The 19,251-nt window shown below is 43.1% G+C and overlaps 1 protein-coding gene across 1 annotated transcript in view; it reads right to left on the minus strand.

Moving 5' to 3' along the window:
- Positions 1–19,251, minus strand: part of SNX9 (sorting nexin 9) — a 159,315-nt gene that overhangs the window by 77,932 nt on the left and 62,132 nt on the right. The window contains exons 3-5 of the mRNA XM_040350956.1: positions 12,974–13,048; positions 7,245–7,352; positions 3,263–3,416 (exon numbers count right to left, since the gene is read on the minus strand). Coding sequence (XP_040206890.1) covers positions 3,263–3,416; positions 7,245–7,352; positions 12,974–13,048 — 337 coding nt within the window. The remainder of the gene's footprint in view (positions 1–3,262; positions 3,417–7,244; positions 7,353–12,973; positions 13,049–19,251) is intronic.

The raw sequence follows: 19,251 nt of genomic DNA on the forward strand, positions 1-19,251 counted from the left end.
CTGCTTTCCTTTAGACGTTACGACCAAAAAATACTTATTGCGAATGCGCTCCACACACTTTATGATCTGACGGCTAGCAGTATTCTGGTAGAACACCACCCCTCCTGCATTGAAGACACATTCTCCTCTCACAATGGGCACTCTTGCCCCCTAGTAGTGGTTCTAGCTCCGCAGTGGAATAGACACCACGCAGACATCTTACGACACCCAGCTACGTCTTGAATTTTAGCATACTTTTAGCAATAAAGTGAGCGTATATAAATATAGTATATTGATATCTGTGATATTGATTTATATATGCTCACTTTATTGATAAAATTACTAGCTGGGTGTATTAAGATGGGTGTACTAATACTGCTACCTGTCAGATCATAAAATGTGTGGAGCGCATAACGCACCGTGGAACTCGCACAAGCAGTAAGGCCGCGTACACATGGTCGGTCCAAACCGATGAAAACGGACTGAAGGACCTTTTCATCGGTCCAAACCGATCGTGTGTGGGCCCCATCGGTCAGTTATCCTTCGGTCAAAAATTTTAGAACTTGCTTTAAAATTGAACCGATGGACGCCTGACCGGTAGGTTAAAACCGATGGTTAGTATGCAAAAGCATCTGTTAAAAACCTGCGCATGCTCAGAATCAAGTCGACACATGCTTGGAAGCATTGAACTTAATTTTTCTCTGCACGTCGTTGTGCTTTACGTCACCGCGTTGGACTTTTTAACTGATGGTGTGTAGGCACATCAGACCATCAGTCAGCTTCATAGGTTAACCGATGAGAACGGTCCTTCGGACCGTTCTCATCGGATGGACCAACCGTGTGTACACGGCCTAAGTATTTTTTGGTCGGAACGTCACTTCCATTGCACAATCCGATGGGTAGCATTAATCCGATAGAACACCGGCTGCCTTTTTTTTCTTTTTACAGCTGTGAGCAGGGAACGGCTATGCACTTGTTACATGAATTGTGGAAATGCTGGATTAAGATTGTGAGGGGGGGGGGGTTGAATCAAGATCGTAATTTGTTTATTGATTAATCGTGCAGCTCTAATGTTACACAATGAATGGCATAAATTAAAGCCATTCATTGTGTACAATTGTCATGTGATCTGCTGTGATTAGTCACAGTGGTCACACGGTACCAGCAACAGGCGGTGCACACTGATCTGTCATCTAGGTGACAGATTGTGCCATTGATTGGCTCATGAGGTGAGATCCTGGGAGGATGTCACATGACTGGGTTAAGGACTGGGTTAAAGAAGGGGTTAAGGAGTGGGCTCCCTCTGGCCAAACCTGTCCTTAAAATATCCACTGCTGTATATGCTCCAACTTGGAGACTCTGAAAACTATATATTTGCAAATGTGTGCAAGGAAACTCTGTTATTCTCCCTGGTAGATGAGGACTGGTCAGAATTTACCGATACGTATAAAACCTCTGTTATTGCTTCCCGGAACCGCATCATACAGGTCAAAATTTTCCATCAAACCCACTCCGGCTAGGTTATACAGGATGGGTCTCCTGCCCTCGGCTGCCTGTTTCCGCGGCTGTGGCCGGGAGGCCGATTTCTTACACTGCTTCTGGACATGCCCGGTAGTCCAGGACTTCTGGGAAGAAGTGAGTGCTTTCATCTCATCGGCGATAGGCCTCCCAAACATAATCCACCCCAAGAACTGCCTATTAGGCATTTTTGGCAAATTACACCTATCATCACATGCCAAGAGACTGCTCCGTATACTCTTCTTCTATGTTAAAAAAGCTATTTTACTGTCCTGGAAGGGCGCACAGACCTCTCTGAAATCCCTCTGGTTAAAACGTATTAATGACGCTATCCCACTGTATGAACTTACTTTTGAACTCCGGAAGCGGAACAAAACCTTCCACAAAATTTGGGGTAGATGGTTGGCTAGTCCGCTAAACCTCTCCCAGCACTGATTGTACTACTGTTGCTTGACCATTGATGGGCCGTGCCTCACGGATCTCTAATGTCTGGACCTCCGGTTTTGCTATTTCCCGGTATTATACCTGAGCCTTTTACCACTGTGCCTACTTTATATTTTGCACTGATGTCAGTTTATTTTTCTATGTCTGAGTGTACTGCCTAACGTATATGACCAGGTTGTCTGGTGTGTTTTTTGTATGTTTTTCTGTTTGTTGGTTTGTCTTAAACCTAATAAAAATATCTTAAAAAAAAAAAGGAAACTGTTAGACAGGATCAATTTTGTTTGTTTGCAGGCTAGGTGGTAAGTGTGTTTGTTTGAGATCAGTTTAGAGTCATGGCTTAGGTTTAGAACTCCAGTCTGCAGCAAACTATGGGCCAGATTCAGAGACAGCGGCGTATTTTTGTGCGGGCGTAGCGCCGACGTAACATAGAGAGGCATGAGCACTATTCACAAAGCACTTGCTCCCTAAGTTACGTTGGCGTAGCGTAAATGGGCTGGCGTAAGCCCGCCTAATTCAAATTAGGAAGGTAGTGGGCGTGTTGTATTAAAATTAGCCGTGACCCCATGTAAATGAATTCCCGAACGAACGGCGCATGCATACTCAGAATCACGTCGCATATACTCCCTAAGATACGTCGGCTCAATGCTTTCGACGTGAACGTAACCTACGCCCAGCCCCATTCACGTACGACTTACGCAAATGACGTAAAATCCGACGGCTGTTCCGACGTCCATACCCTAACATGACTTACCCCTGCTTTATGAGGGATAACTTTACGCCGGACGTACGCCTTACATAAACGGCGTAGCTTACTGCGACGGGCGCAAGTACGTTCGTGAATCGGCGTATCTAGATCATTTACATATTCAACGCGTAAATCAATGGAAGCGCCCCTAGCGGCCAGCGTAAATATGCACCCAAGATACGACGGCGTAGGAGACTTACGTTGGTCGGATGGAGCCAGAATTCAGGCGTATCTGGTTTCAAGAATACGGCGCATAGAAACGACGGCGCATCCTAGAACTTACGTGGCGTCTCAACAGATACGTCGGCGTAAGTTCTCTCTGAATCTGGCCCTATATGTTTATACCAGGACTCAAAATTTCAAGTCCTGAGCTACTAGTCAGGCCTCATGGGTTACTCATCACCAGTTGCCCTGCCCAACCCCTACCCTGCCCCGCCCCTAACCCCACCCCTAAACCCACGTTCTTCTATATATAGATTCAAAACCAAAAAAAGTCTTATTCACAATGTTTGTATCTATGATCCATAGTATTCCTGCATATTTCATCTAATATTTTTCAAGTCTTGCATACCCTACCTGGGTTTGGGTAAGCCTGTGGATGTCCATATCCAGAATCCCAGTTGTTTGATGTGGAATCTTTCTGGTTTCCTCCCCAAGGATCATTTGCACTGTCAGATGTAGGTGGTTTAGGTGCATTCCAACTTGACCAAGGGTCATTTGTGCTTTTGGCCTAAAGAATTGAATAAATATAGAAAGTGAATACATTTGTCTGAGCCTAAATGACTCCAACAGCATGAATACAACTAGGTCATCTTTTAAACAATCTCATTGAGCAAATATTTTCAAGCAAAATACATTCCACTGGTAAAGGTGTGTTGGTATCAGGGTCCACAGCATTGATTTTATACCACATGGGAAGTCAGGAAAAAATAAAAATAAATGAAAAAGATTATTCTTAGTCAAGGACTAAAGAAACAGAATGCCATAAACACAACAGCATAGAAGGTGATATTCATTAGAGAGTGTATTGATGAGCGTTTGTTCTCTTCAAATGCATTTTGTATTCCAAAACAAGTCTATGAGAATACAAACCTTGCTTAAAGCAGGTCATATGTGGGTACTCCTGTCAATGAATTCTGAATGATCTCACAAGTGTCTCAAACAGATGACACAAGCCCAAATCCTGTTGACACAGGCCCTTTTCTTTTATGGTAGTATCGGTCAGTCACTATAATTTGCCATAACAATCCGTTTCGGCCCATGCATTGTGGGCGCCACCCCCCCATCCCTGCCGCCACCTCCCTATCCATGCGCCCATATGGCGGGGGCAAGAGTTTTTTTTTTAAGCATATGATTAGCCAGAGACTCCAATAGGCTTCAAAAAAGGGTGGGCTCGGGGGCGCAGAGAGTGTGCCCTGATCCCACCCATGTTGTGTGACCATAGCAAATTAATTTTTGCTATTTTCAGACCACAGTGCCTCCCCACCAATCAGGAGGCAGGTCAGTGAGACCTGTCTTCTGATTGGCCAAAGTGCCAGGTGATCCTATTGGATGCCCAGCATTTTGGTGGAAGAGGAGACAGACAGGAGAGGAATCATGAGGATCGGACTCCTCCGCCACCGCTACGCACTGAAACACAGGGGGAGAGGACTCAACAGCCCGGTAAATGCTGGACCTCCCACGGGGGGTGCTGCAAGTGTGCCAGCGAGACACACGCAGGGGGGTGCTGTCGGTGTCGCGGGCCCTCCTGAGCAGAGGGGGTGGGGGGGTGGGCAGTGCTGTCAGTACTATCTGCCATATCTGTGATGATGATCTATATACCCTGATCTGCAATGCTGCTCTATATACCCTGATCTGTGATGCTGCTCTAAAATACCCTGATCTGCGATGCTGCTCTATATACCCCGATCTGCGATGCTGCTCTATATACCCTGATCTGTGATGCTGCTCTATATACCCTGATCTGCGATGCTGCTCTATATACCCTGATCTGTGATGCTGCTCTATATACCCTGATCTGCGATGCTGCTCTAAAATACCCTGATCTGCGATGCTGCTCTATATACCCCGATCTGCGATGCTGCTCTATATACCCTGATCTGTGATGCTGCTCTATATACCCTGATCTGCGATGCTGCTCTATATACCCCGATCTGCGATGCTGCTCTATATACCCCGATCTGCGATGCTGCTCTATATACCCTGATCTGTGATGCTGCTCTATATACCCTGATCTGTAATGCTGCTCTATATACTCTGATCTGTGATGCTGCTCTATATACCCCGATCTGTGATGCTGCTCTATATACCCTGATCTGCGATGCTGCTCTATATACCCTGATCTGCGATGCTGCTCTATATACCCTGATCTGTGATGCTGCTCTATATACCCTGATCTGCGATGCTGCTCTATATACCCTGATCTGCGATGCTGCTCTATATACCCTGATCTATGATGCTGCTCTATATACCCTGATCTGTGATGCTGCTCTATATACCCTGATCTGTGATGCTGCTCTATATACCCTGATCTGCGATGCTGCTCTATATACCCTGATCTGCGATGCTGCTCTATATACCCTGATCTATGATGCTGCTCTATATACTCTGATCTGTGATGCTGCTCTATATACCCTGATCTGCGATGCTGCTCTATATACCCTGATCTGCGATGCTGCTCTATATACCCTGATCTGCGATGCTGCTCTATATACCCTGATCTGTGATGCTGCTCTATATACCCTGATCTGCGATGCTGCTCTATATACCCTGATCTGCGATGCTGCTCTATATACCCTGATCTGCGATGCTGCTCTATATACCCTGATCTGTGATGCTGCTCTATATACCCTGATCTGCGATGCTGCTCTATATACCCTGATCTGTGATGCTGCTCTATATACCCTGATCTGTGGTGATGCTCTATATACCCTATCTGTGATGCTGATCTATATACTGTATCTGTAATGCTGACCTATATACCCTGATCTGTGAGGCTGAGCTCTATACTCTGTCCTATAATGCTGAGCTGTATATTCATGACCTGTGATGATGAGCTTTTTGGATTATAAATTGTATTTTGACCCAGTAGGCAAAAGATATAAAAAAAGAACCTAGTTATTGCAGCCCCTCCAAGTAAATGAGTAGATGTGTGGATCCCATCTATACAGGTACTTTGTACCATCTTGCTCAAATTTTAAAAATGTTTTCTGTCAAGGTGGGCGGTAACAGGGGTAAGATGTACCAGTAAAATTATTAGCTTGTTTTGGGTAGTTGTTTTGCACAGTTGCAATGTATTTGTATACTGGGTTTGTCATAGTGTGCTTTATTCACCTTCCAAAATTAGATCTAACTAGTTTAAAAGTATTGCATCTGTATTTTGAAAAATGTATTCCAGTAATTAATCTGACTATATAAAAAAAAAAAATTGAAACCAGCTCTCTTTTTTCTCGTCATGTTTCCCGTCAGTTTTTTTCTCGTCGCGAAAAACGTCGCGTGTATGCTTTTCCGAGGGGGGAAAAAACGTGCATGCTCAGAATCAAGTATGCAGCCCAAAAGCAGCCCAAAGGGTGGTGCCATTTGAAAGAAACTCCCCCTTTATAGTCCCGTCGTACATGTTGTACGTCACCACGCTTTGGTCAGACTTTTTTTTGCATGTCAGGCTGGAGAGGAATCACGTCGGGAAAAACTTTTTTTTTTTTTTTCCTGCTGAGAAAAATTGTCGTGTGTACAAGGCATAAGACTTTCATTGGGGTGTATTTATATTTTGTAACATGGTCTTGAATTCATTTGTTATGCCGCGTACACACGACCGTTTTTCGGGTTGTAAAAAATGAAGTTTTTTTTTAATGTCATTAAAAACGACCGTGTGTGGGCTCCAGAGCATTTTTCACGATGTAAAAAATGTCCATTAAAAAATTAAAACATGCTCTAATTTTTTACGACATTTTTAACGTCGTAAAAAATGGTCGTGTGTGGGCTTTAAGGACGTGAAAAAAAAGTGCATGCTCAGAAGCAAGTTATGAGATGTGAGCGCTGGTTCTGGTAAAACTAGCGTTCGTAATGGAGTAAGCACATTCATCACGCTGTAATAGACTGAAAAGCGCGAATCGTCTTTTACCAACACAGAATCAGCAGAAGCAGCCCAAAGGGTGGCGCCATCCGAATGGAACTTCCCCTTTATAGTGCCGTCGTACGTGTTGTACGTCACCGCGCTTTGCTAGAGCATTTTTTCTTTATGATCGTGTGTAGGCAAGGCCGTTTTAACGATCGGGTTGAAAAAAACGTTGTTTTTTTTCTAGACCATTAAAATTTTTATTTTTTACAACCCGAAAAACGGTTGTGTGTACGCGGCATTAGGAAAAACAATTTTCTGTGTGTGCAAATTAACAAATCTTGGTTGCAATCAATGGCCCGCAAATTTTTGAAAGTATTTTGTAGTAAAGTGTCCCACAGAAAATGTTGATTCTGAAAGGAAAATAATGTTTTTTTGAAATCTGTTGGGATGTCCTCATTTATGCGGAACACTACTATAAATGGAATCACATTGCTGACATACCTGTTCACCGTTGTTGACACTGGCAGCCTGAGCAGTGATGGCAGAAAGAGAATCAAAGAAAGATAAATCTGGAGCTGTATTGTTGGAAGGAGCTCCATCAGAAATTATCTGGAAGAAATAGAGATAACATTTATAAGGGAATAGGCATGATGATGAAGAGCAATCAAGAATTGAGACACATGTTGTCATTTATTTTTTAACAGCTTGCCGACCGCCTCCTGCAGATATATACGTCGGCAGAATGGCATGGCTGCGCAAAGCAACGTGGAGCGACAGTACGGGGAGATGCCAGTGTAAACAAGGCATCTCCCTGTTCTGTCTTGTGACAGGACACTGATCTACTGCTCCCTGTCATCGGGAGCAGCGATCAATGTCCTGGTAGCCCAGCCCCCACACAGTAAGAATAACTCCCTTAGGGCACACTTAACCCCTTCCTCGCCCCCTAGTGGTTAACCCCTTCCCTGCCAGTGTCATTTACACAGTAATCAGTGCATTTTTATAGCACTGATCGCCTTATAAATGACAATGGTCCCAAAATAGTGTCAAAAGTGTTCGATGTCGCAGTCACGATAAAAATCACAGATTGCCGCCATTACTAGTAAAAACATATATATATATATATATATATATATTAATAAAAATGCCATAAATCTATCCCCTATTTTGTAGACACTATAACTTTTGCGCAAACCAATCAATATAATTTTATTGTGTTTTTTTTATACCAAAAATATGTAGAAGAATAAGTATCGGCCTAAATTCGTTTTTTTTTTTTTTTTTTTTTTGTATTTTTTGGATATTTATTATAGCAAAAAGTCTGATGGACTTTTTTCATCGGAAATTCTGATCATGTATGGGCCCCATCGGACTTTTTTCGTAGGTGTTTAGAAATAGAACATAGTTTCATTTTTTTCCGATGGAAAAAAGACAGATAGAAAATTCCTATTGTCTGTGTGCAACTCTGACGGAGAAAAAACCCACGCATGGTCAGAATAAAGTCGACGCATGCTCTGAAGCTCCCGGCTCCTCGTAGTGTTTTACGTCACCGCGTTTTGGACGGTCGGAATTTAGTCTGACAGTGTGTATGCAAGACTAATGGAAGTCAGCTTCATCGGAATTCCGGCGGAAAATTCCATCGGAAATTCCGATCGTGTGTACGCGGCATTACTTGCAGAAATCATCTTGTGGGCACATGTGTCACACATTAAGAAATTCTGATGTATAAAAATGTCCTTTAACCAGTTTGAGTGCCATCGTCCTGTGGTCCCAATTAAGGTTTATAGGTCTGCGATAAGATATTATATGGTATAAAAAGGAAAAACCGGTTCCAGACATCACAATGCAATCACTACTGGGATATAAATGCGTAGACTGTCACTGCAAACCTGACCTTTCAAACAGACTAGATTTACCTGGTTGTCATGTTGGCCCAAAGGCTTCAATATTCAATCCTCACTGACCCTGAAAATGTATGCAAACCAGGAGTACTGATTTTACTTGATGCCTATTTGTTCCGAGTCACTGACTCAAAGCCAAATCTCCAATACAGAGCAAGACAATTGTTCTTTCCATGACAGGTCAGAAGTACCAGCCTACCCATTTCTCACTGCACAGGTTTCACTGGAAGCATGACTGTACACTAACTGGCAAATACAGACAAAGCAAGGCTGATTGGATCAACTTGTAATTGTTTCTGCTATTAAGCAATGTTGTTGACCACATTGTTACATAGAAAGACAGATCTTAACCACTTCCATGCCAGGCACTTGCGCACCTTCCCGCCCAAGCCAATTTTCAGCTTTCAGCACTGTCGCACTTTGAATTGCAATTGCGAGGTCATGCTACACTGTACCCAAACAAAATTGGCGTCCTTTTTTTCCCCACAAATGGAGCTTTCTTTTGGTGGTATTTGATCACCTCTGCGATTTTTTTTTTGCGCAACAACAAAAAAAAAAGACTGAAAATTTGGAAAAAAAATTACGTTTTTATTTTTTTCTGTTAATTTTTTTGTAAATAAGTAAGTTTTCTCTTTCAATTATGGGCACTGATGAGATGGCACTGATGGAAATCGATGAGGTAGTACTGACGGGCACAGATGAGGTGGCACTGATTGGCGGCGCTGGTATGCGGCACTGATGGGCACACATAGGCGGCACTGATGGGCACACATAGGCGGCACTGATGGGCACACATGGGCGGCACTGATGGGCACACATGGGCGGCACTGATGGGCACACATGGGCGGCACAGATGGTCACTCATGGGCGGCACAGATGGGCACTCATGGGCGGCACAGATGGGCACTCATGGGCGGCACTTATGGGTGGCACAGATGGGCACTGATAGGTGGGCACTGGGCATGGATGGGCACTGTGGGGTGGCACTGATGGACACTGTGGGGTGGCACTGATGGACACTGTGGGGTGGCACTGATGGACACTGTGGGGCGGCACTGATGGACACTGTGGGGCGGCACTGATGGACCCATGTTGCCAGTCAGTGCCCATTTGTGGGCACTGATTGGCATCTTTTTTAATGCTTTTTTTTTCCCCCCCAGCCTTTTTTTTTTGTTTGCCCTTCCCTGGTGATCCAGGGTGGGCTTCCCTGGTGGTCCAGTGTGGCGATCCGAGGGGGGGCTGCGCTGATAAACAATCCCCGATCGGCGATCTTCTACTCGCGTCTGTCAGACGCGAGTGAGGAAGAGCCATCAACGGCTCTTCCTGTTTACATCGTGATCAGCCGTGGTTGGACACGGCTGATCATGTGGTAAAGAGCCTCCGTGAGAGACTCTTTACCGAGATCGGTGTTGCGGGGTGTCAGACTGACACCTTGCAACAACGATCGCCGCGATGCACGCCCCCCCGGGGGTGCACAGCTGCTCAGAATCCTGAGGACGTCATATGACGTCCAGTCAGGATTCTACAACCACTTTGCCGACGTCAATATGTCATTGGCGGGCGGCAAGTGGTTAATCAAAGACTGGGAGGTAAAAATCTTAAATCCCGAAACATATGCTGATCGCTTGTTATTAAAGTAGTTGTAAAACTCTGAAATAAAAAATGAACAAAGTATTCCTTCTAAAGTGAGTACTAGCCTCCGTCCAAAACACCTAGTGTCATTCCCCTGTTATCTGTATGAGTCACTTCAACAGACAATCATGGGAGACAGCCACCTCGCCAGCACACAGCAAGTGATTGACAGCCTCAGCTGTGCATGTTTCTTTGTACAGGGGTGTGTGTCTGCTCCCTTCACTCAGGTCTCAGATTACACTCAGATCTCCTCTCTGTGCTATGTAGTGTGTGACATCATAACCCCATCGCCTGCCTGCTGGAGCTCAGAAATACTGTGTATAATGCCTGTATAACAGAGTTGCCCCTTCCACACTGATACGTTATTTCTGCGTTTTTACTCTACAAGAAAATAGTTTTCCTTTAAATCCTATGGGAATTTTCACACCACTGTGCCGTGGAAGCGGTGCATTTTAAAAAATCATGCATGCTGCATCTTTGATGCGGTGATGACAACCGAACAAAAAACCCTGCTTTCCTTTAAAATGAATGGAAATCGCAGTAAAAATGCGTTTGCGTTTTTGAGTCACATGATCATTTTTTACATGTGCAGGCAACCCAAAAATGAAGCAGAATCGCACAGGAAACTCATGTGAAAAACATCAAAATGTGCTTTTACTGCGATTTTGCAGAGCAGTGTAAAAGGGCCCTTAACCACCTGAATACTGGGCACTTTCACCCCCTTCCTGCCAAAGCCATTTTTCAGCTTTCAGCGCTGTCACAATTTGAATGAAAATTGCGCGGTCATGCAACACTTTACCCAAATTAAATTTTAATATTTTTTCCCCCACAAATAAGAGCTTTCTTTTGGTGGTATTTGATTTGATTTTTTTTTCGCTATAAACAAAAGAAGAGCGATTTTTTCCTCAGTTTCGGCCGATACGTATTCTTCTACTTATTTTTGGTAAAAAAAAAAAAATCGCATTAATGCGTATATTGATTGCTTTGCGCAAAAGTTATAGCGGCTATAAAATAGGCGATATATTTATAGCATATTCGTTTTTTTTTACTAGTAATGGCGGCGATCAGTGATTTTTATCGTGACTGCGATATTGCGGCGGTGCGACACACCGGACACTTTTGACACTATTTTGGGACCATTCACATTTATACAGCGAACAGTGCTATAAATATGCACTGATTACTGTGAAATGTGACTGGCAGGGAAGGGGTTAACACTAGGGGGCGATCAAGGGGTTAAATGTGGACAGACTGGGGGAGGTGACCGATCTGTGTCCCTATGTACAAGGGACACAGCATCGGTCTCCTCTCCTTGACAGGACGTGGATCTCTGTGTTTACACACAGAGATCCACGGTCCTGCTCAGTTACTGGGCAATCACGGGTGCCCGGCGGACATCACAGCCACCGGGCACGCGCATCGGGTTCCCAGTAACGCGGCGGCGCGTGCCCCCATTTTTTTTAACTGCAAAAAGATGTGCATTTATTTTTCTTTTTTGAAAAGGTGAACTTATGCTTTAACCACTTAAGACCCAGACCTTTCGGCAGCTAAAGGACCCGGCCAGTTTTTCGGCACTGTGTCGCTTTAACTGACAATAGCGCAGTCGTGCGACGTGGCTCCCAAACAAAATTGGGAGCTTTCTTTTGGTGATATTTGATCACCTCTGCGGTTTTTATTTTTTGCGCTATAAACAAAAATAGAGCGACAATTTAGAAAAAAATTCAATATTTTTTACTTTTTTCTATAATAAATATCCCCCAAAAATATATAAAACATATTTTTTTTCCTCAGTTTAGGCCGATACGTATTCTTCTACCTATTTTTGGTAAAAAAAATCACAATAAGCGTTTATCGATTGGTTTGCGCAAAATTTATAGCGTTTACAAAAAAGGGGATAGTTTTATTGCATTTTTATTAATTTTTTTTTTTTTACTACTAATGGCGGCGATCAGCGTTTTTTTTCGTGACTGCGACATTATTGCGGACACTTCGTACAATTTTGACACATTTTTGGGACCATTGTCATTTTCAAAGCAAAAAATGCATTATTTTAAATTTAGCATTGTTTACTGTGAAAATGCAGTTTGGGAGTTAACCACAAGGAGGCGCTGATGGGGTTATGTATGACTTCATTTGTGTTTCTAACTGTAGGGGGGTGTGGCTGTAGGTGTGACGTCATCGATTGTGGTTCCCTATAAAAGGGATCACACGATCGATGACAGCGCCACAGTGAAGAACGGGGGAGCTGTGTTTACACACAGCTCTCCCCTTTCTTCAGCTCCGGGGACCGATCGCGGGACTCCAGCGGTGATCGGGTTCGCGAGACCCGTGGCCACGGAGCTTCGGACCGGGTCACGTACACGCGCCCACGACCCCACGGCTGGGCTTAAAGAGCCACATACATGTACGTGGATGGGCCCAGCCATGCCATTCTGCCGACGTATATCGGCGTGAATGGGTCCTTAAGTGGTTAAGACCACAACTGGGAGATGGATGTGAATTTGTCATTCTATAACAAAAAGTGTCTGAACAAGGGCCTTCATGGCAGGATCGCCAGGTATTATTTTAATGAAAGCAGAATAAAAATATAAAACATGAATTTTGAAATGACATGAACATTTTAAGTCTTATATAGGAATATGGCGATTGGGTTAATGGATAGGGAAATGCAAAAATCAGTGTCCTGGCAAGATCCCTCACCTCAACATAGTCTATTGGTACAAGTCCTCTGTCACCATGATTATTCTTTACTTCAATCCATCCTCCGCCAACATCCTGCAAAAGAAAGAAGAAAAATCATGTCTATAAACTCTCGCACACAAATGGCATACATATTAGTAAATCAGAAAAACAATCCGTCTCAAATTATCTAGATTGAGGGAAGCTCATTGATTTTCAAAGGAAGAACTTGAACTGGTAATACAATGTAGTCCCTGCCTGCCATCTTATTTTTTCATAGACTACAGAGTATCTCCACAGAACTAGAAAAAAAAAAATATGATTCAGTAGGTTGCTAATGCCATACACTTCCAACATGCCAAAGTCAAAGTCCACTCAATTTACCTTAAAAGTGGTTGTAAATCTCAGACAAGAAATATGAACAAAGCATATCCCTCTATAGTGTGTATTTGTCTCAATTCAGAGCACTAACCATCATTTCTGTCCACTGCCTCGTTTCTCTGCTATAAGCATGAGACACTTATGATGGGTTTTCCTGACACCAAGAGAAAAATGGTGACAGGGAAGGGCATAGCCTGTGACTGACAGCCTCGGCTCTGTTCCGGTTTACTGTGTGAAGGGAGTGTGTCCAGGGGCGGACTGACAACTCATGGGGCCCCCGGGCAATATTAGATTATAATGCCCCTTAGGCAATAGGAGATTATGGAACCCCCAGGCAATAGATTATGGGGCCACACAGAATACATACACATTATTCACACACAGACACACAATATACACACACAGTATACACATACACCCACTGAAAAGGTACTGGAGAGGCGTGGCAGCTATAATCTTGGGATTTTTAGACCAAAAGGATGTCGGTAAGGGACATTTCAGGGAAAGATGTAAAAAAACATATAGATTTTTACATACTGTCCCTGGTTTAACTGAGGCTGGCAACCCTGATGGGGCCCCCTAGTGGAATGGGGCCCTCGGGCAGTGCCTGAATGGTCAGTCCGCCCCTGGGTGTGTCTCTTCCCTCCAATCAGTTCTCAGAGCTCTCCTTACTGATGTAACGTCAGCTCTCCGCCCCCTTCTTTTCAGAGCTGAGGGATCCTATGTAAACACTGCACTTTAAATGAATGTAGGGGACAGACGGCTGTAGATAAACAAGTAAAACTTACGTAGAATGATTTAATTAATCTCGTAGATCACCTGAGACCACTCACTACACTAGGTATATGTGTGGCTTTACAACCACTTAATTCAAATCTTACACAATTTTTTCATAACCCCCTGTGGCAAGAATGAGCAGGGCTTTCACATTTCCTCTGGAAGGGACTGCAGCCCGAGGTAAGTACATATGTGTAAATACATTTCTTTCTCAATGATCAATCAAATGCATAAACAAATCAAAAAACAAAGAAAGTTACTGTAACGGGAGTCCCTTTTGGGCATTGGATGACTGAGAACTGATATCTCGGATTACATGAGATGGGACATTAATGATAATTCAGGTATTGCAGGATATCTTGGAATATTACAGGTTGTTTATTCTGACCACAACAGGTCAATAGAGTGTCTCATTCAATGTGTAACGTAGACTGTTGAGATGCTAATGAAGTTCACCTGGCTGTAGTGATGAAAGCTGTGATTGCATTCTGTTGTCCATTGTGTTAATTAGGTCTGCTCCTAAGATATTTAATTGTGTATGCTAATGACACTGTTTTGTGTGAAAAGACTATTGATAATAGATGTGGAATGTGACTTGTCAGCTGTAGTAATTAACTCCTCTAGATGCGGTGCCAGAATGTCTGTCTGGGATGTGGATTGAGGGGGAACTCGTTAAGCACCCATTGTGTGATGTTTTGGGTGGAGAGTTTCATTGTCCCTGTGATTACTGTAGCATGCTTGTAACTGTATATAACAAGGCTGAGTTACCATTAAAGCATTCATTCGTTTGAACCAGAGACAGAGCTGTGTGTCTTGTCCTTCTGGGGAATGGAATGGGTCCTGTCTGCTGGATTGTGGATTGTCGGATAAGCTGTCGTGGTTGGTGGAATGGAAGATCGTAAATGGTGTTAACCCCTGACCGTTACAGTAACCAATGTCCCATATAAGGAATGGACATGCACTTTAATTTGCAAAGTTCCCAGATAAAGGCATTGGAGAAATTTGGGAGTCCTTGTATGCATAATTACAGACCCAGGAACAGGGGATTTAAAGGGGTTGTAAAGGTACAATTTTTTCCCTAAATAGCTTCCTTTACCTTATTGCAGTCCTCCTTCACTTACCTCATCCTTCCATTTTGCTTTTAAATGTCCTTATTTCTTCTGAGAAATCCTCACTTCCTGTTCTCCTGTCTGTAACTCCACACAGTAATGTGAGGCTTTCTACCTGGTGTGGAGTGTCATGCTCGCCCCCTCCCTTGGACTACAGGAGAGTCAGAACGCCCACTAACGCACAGTTCCTTTCTCTATCTGCAACGTAGAGTGTCCTGACTCTCCTGTAGTCCAAGGGAGAGGGCGAGCACGACACTCCACACCAGGGAGAAAGCCTTGCATTACGGTGTGTAGTTACAGACAGAAGAACAGGAAGTGAGGATTTCTCAGAAGAAATAAGGATGAGGTAAGTGAAGGAGGACTGCACTAAGGTAAAGGAAGCTATTTAGGGAAAAAAATGTACCTTTACAAACCCTTTAACCACCTAATACCCAACCATAGTCAAATGACGTCCACAGATGGGATCTCCCATCCTGGGTGGACGTCATATGACGTCCTCGGCTTTCCGCTGCTACTGAGCAGCGATCGGGGATCCAGTGTGTCGCTTTAGCAAAAATTAAAAAACCCAGCAGTGATTAAATACCACCAAAAGAAAGCTCTATTTGTGAGAAAAAAAATGATAAAAATTTGGGTTGGTTACAGTGTAGTTTTTCTTCTATTTAGACACACAACCGGCTCAGCACCGCCCCCCCCCCCCCTCCATTCTTTGCTTACAGGTTTGTACTGACAGCAGCTCCTGCTGCTCTGAGCCAAGCCTGTGAAAGCCAGAAGAGAGGAGAAGAGCTGCTGCAGATGTGCACAGCGCTGGACCCAGATCAAGTTCAGGTGAGAGTTTAGGGGGGCTGGAGGGGAAGCCACTATTAGAAGACTTTTTCTAAATACAGAGAATTAACCTTTTACCTTTAGAATCGCTTGCCGATCCACCACAGTACACACACTGCGGCAGGTGCAGACACAATCATCAACGTGCCTGTACCAGGTTTAGGAGCAAAACCCCTCTCCCCACCTCAATTCAGGATTCTGGTACTCTGAGCTCGGTGATCATGTGATCACTTGATCACAATGTCAATAAAGCGGTTAAGAATGAATTAGTTCACAACAACTGTGTTACCTATGCTGTGATTGGCTCGCAGCTATCACACTGTACCTGGACCTATCACAGCATCCTGTACAATGTGATTAACTGCAGCCAATCACAGATTTCTAGTGATCACAGCTTTAAAGTTGCCTTTAAAATGATCTTTATTAAAACAAACAAAATGTAAAAAAGAAGTAAAAGAAAGAGAAAAATCAACCCCCAAGTAGAACAGTGACACTGAACTACTCTGATGACAGGATGTAAAAAAAAAAAAAAAAAAAAAAAGATTACCGTAGTAAAAATTACAAATGTTAAAAAACGAAAAAAAAATTGTCAGATTTTTCTCATCATCTGTGTCCCGCCGATTTCCCTTCACTTCCTGTCCCATAGCCAAACAGGAAGTGAGAGGAAATCCCTGTAAATTAAGGGAATTTCTTGGGGACCCTCAGATCACCAGAACTAGTATATCCATTGGAAGATTTCCCCTCTATTACTTTTCTGGGGACACCCCAAATTTTGGGTAATTTCTCAAAGGCTCCAAGCACACTGAAGCTCATAAACGGCTGTTTTTGGGAGTTTGGGCGTTTTTTTTTTTTAACAGCCCATAAACTCCTCTCTATGTCATCCTATGTATCCATGCACACATGGACATTTTTGGACGTTCATCAGCAGTGGAGTTTATGGGCTGCTTTCTGAAAGCCCTAAAATCACATTCAGGGGTAGTTTTTTCGGACCACAAAAAACACTAAACGCTCAAAAACGTGGCTCACCAGCGTTTTTTTTTACGTTTTTGATCCATTGAAAAAAATAAGAAAAAAATGCTAATAAACTGCATTGCAAAAATGTTAAAAGACTCACTGCAAAGCTACTGCCGTTTTTAGAACGTTATTTTAATGTCCAGTGTGCATGGAGCCTAATGCCGCGTACACACGACCATTTTTCGGGTTCTAAAAAATTACGTTTTTAAGGGTCTAGAAAAAACATTTTTTTTTTTCAACCCGATCATCAAAACGGCCTTGCCTACACACGATCGTGAAAAAAAAAAAATGCTCTAGCAAAGCGCGGTGATGTACAACACGTACGACGGCACTATAAAGGGGATGTTCCATGTGGATGACGCCACCCTTTGGGCTGCTTAAGCTGATTTTGTGTTAGTAAAAGACGATTCACGCTTTTCAGTCTGTTACAGCGTGATAATTGTGCTTACTCCTTTACGAACGCTAGTTTTACCAGAACGAGCGCTCCCGTCTCATTACTTGCTTCTGAGCATGCGCGTTTTTTTCACGTCATTAAAGCCAACACACGACCATTTTTTACGACGTTAAAAACTATGTGAAAAATTAGAGCATGTTCGAAATTTTTAATGGCCATTTTTACATCGTGAAAAATGCTCTGGAGCCGTAACACGATCGTTTTTATTGACATAAAAAAAAAACGTGTGTACGCGGCATTACTTTCACTTTCCAATAGAGGAGGTGAATCTCCTTAAAGGGGGCACAGGACACAATATAAAACTGGACAGGTGTTCTAATCCCTCTCCACTCTATCCAAAACAAAAAAAAAAAAAGTTTTGCCTTTAGCCCCGGACAGTTTTACCCCGTTCCTGACCAGTCCATTTTTTGCGATACGGCACTGCGTTACTTTAACTGACAATTACGCGGCCGTGCAATGTTGTACCCAAAGAAAAATTGATTGGTTTTTATCTTTTGCGCTATAAACTAAAAAAGAAAAACAATTATATGTATATATTTATATTTATTTATTTTTTACTTTCTGCTATAAAACATATCCAATACTAAAAAAAAAATTATATCAAATTTCAGTTTAGGCTAATATGTATTTTGTTACATATTTTTGGTAAAAAAAATCCCAATAAGCGTATATTGATTGGTTTGCGCAAACGTTATAGCGTCTACAAACTAGGGGATATACAGTCAGGTCCATAAATATTGGGACATGGACACAATTCAAATCTTTTTTGCTCTATACACCACCACAATGGATTTAAAATGAAACAAACAAGATGGGCTTTATAGAGGAGGTTCCGCGGTCCAACCTTTTTATTTTCTGTGCAATCAATGTTGTTTCAGATAACAACTTAGTACTCACTTTTTTCGCGATTCAACTCATCCCCCGTCCGTTTTCGATTAAAAGATTAACTTTTAAAAAACTATCCTGGCATGTTCCATTTTGCTTGTGGGCATTGTGAAGCCCACAAGCACGGACTTCCGGGAAGCGGTGAATGCCCGTCTCCCGGCATCTCGCACATGAGCAGTGTTGATGGCGAGCAGCGCCGTCAACACATCCTGGTTGCCATCACAATGGGGGGGGCATCATTTAAAGTACACTCCCCCGTTGTGACATCATTCACCTGTGTGCCCTTATTTAAAATGGCGGAAATAGATGACATGACCAGCTTGATGAGTCACGCGACGAGTGAAATCTCGAGAGATTTCGATGGGAAATCTCGAGAGATTTCGATGGACGGCATTCAGCATTGTCTTTGTCTCCTGGGAAGCATAACACTGCGCTCCCTGGAGACCTTGCGAAGACATCCCAGCAAACAATGCGGCGCCGGGGAAAAGAAGAGATACGCCTACTCCCACAGGAGGAATACCCAGAAGTCCACCTTTACAGAGCTTATTAAAAGGTATTTAAATCATCACAAAAAAAACATTAGGCAAATATATATATATATATGGTGCACTGATCAGGATAAGCTAATGTTTAATTTGAGGGTATTTACATCCAAATCAGGTGAACGGTGTAGGAATTACAGTTTGTATATGTGCCTCACACTTTTTAAGGGACCAAAAGTAATTGGACAATTGGCTGCTCAGCTGTTCCATGGCCAGGTGTGTGTTATTCCCTCATTATCCTATTTACAAGGAGCAGATAAAAGGTCCTGAGTTAATTTCGAGTGTGCTATTTGCATTTAGAATCTGTTGCTGTCA

This window comes from Rana temporaria, chromosome 4 (genome assembly GCF_905171775.1).
Source record: "Rana temporaria chromosome 4, aRanTem1.1, whole genome shotgun sequence".
Classification (NCBI taxonomy): Eukaryota; Metazoa; Chordata; class Amphibia; order Anura; family Ranidae; genus Rana; species Rana temporaria.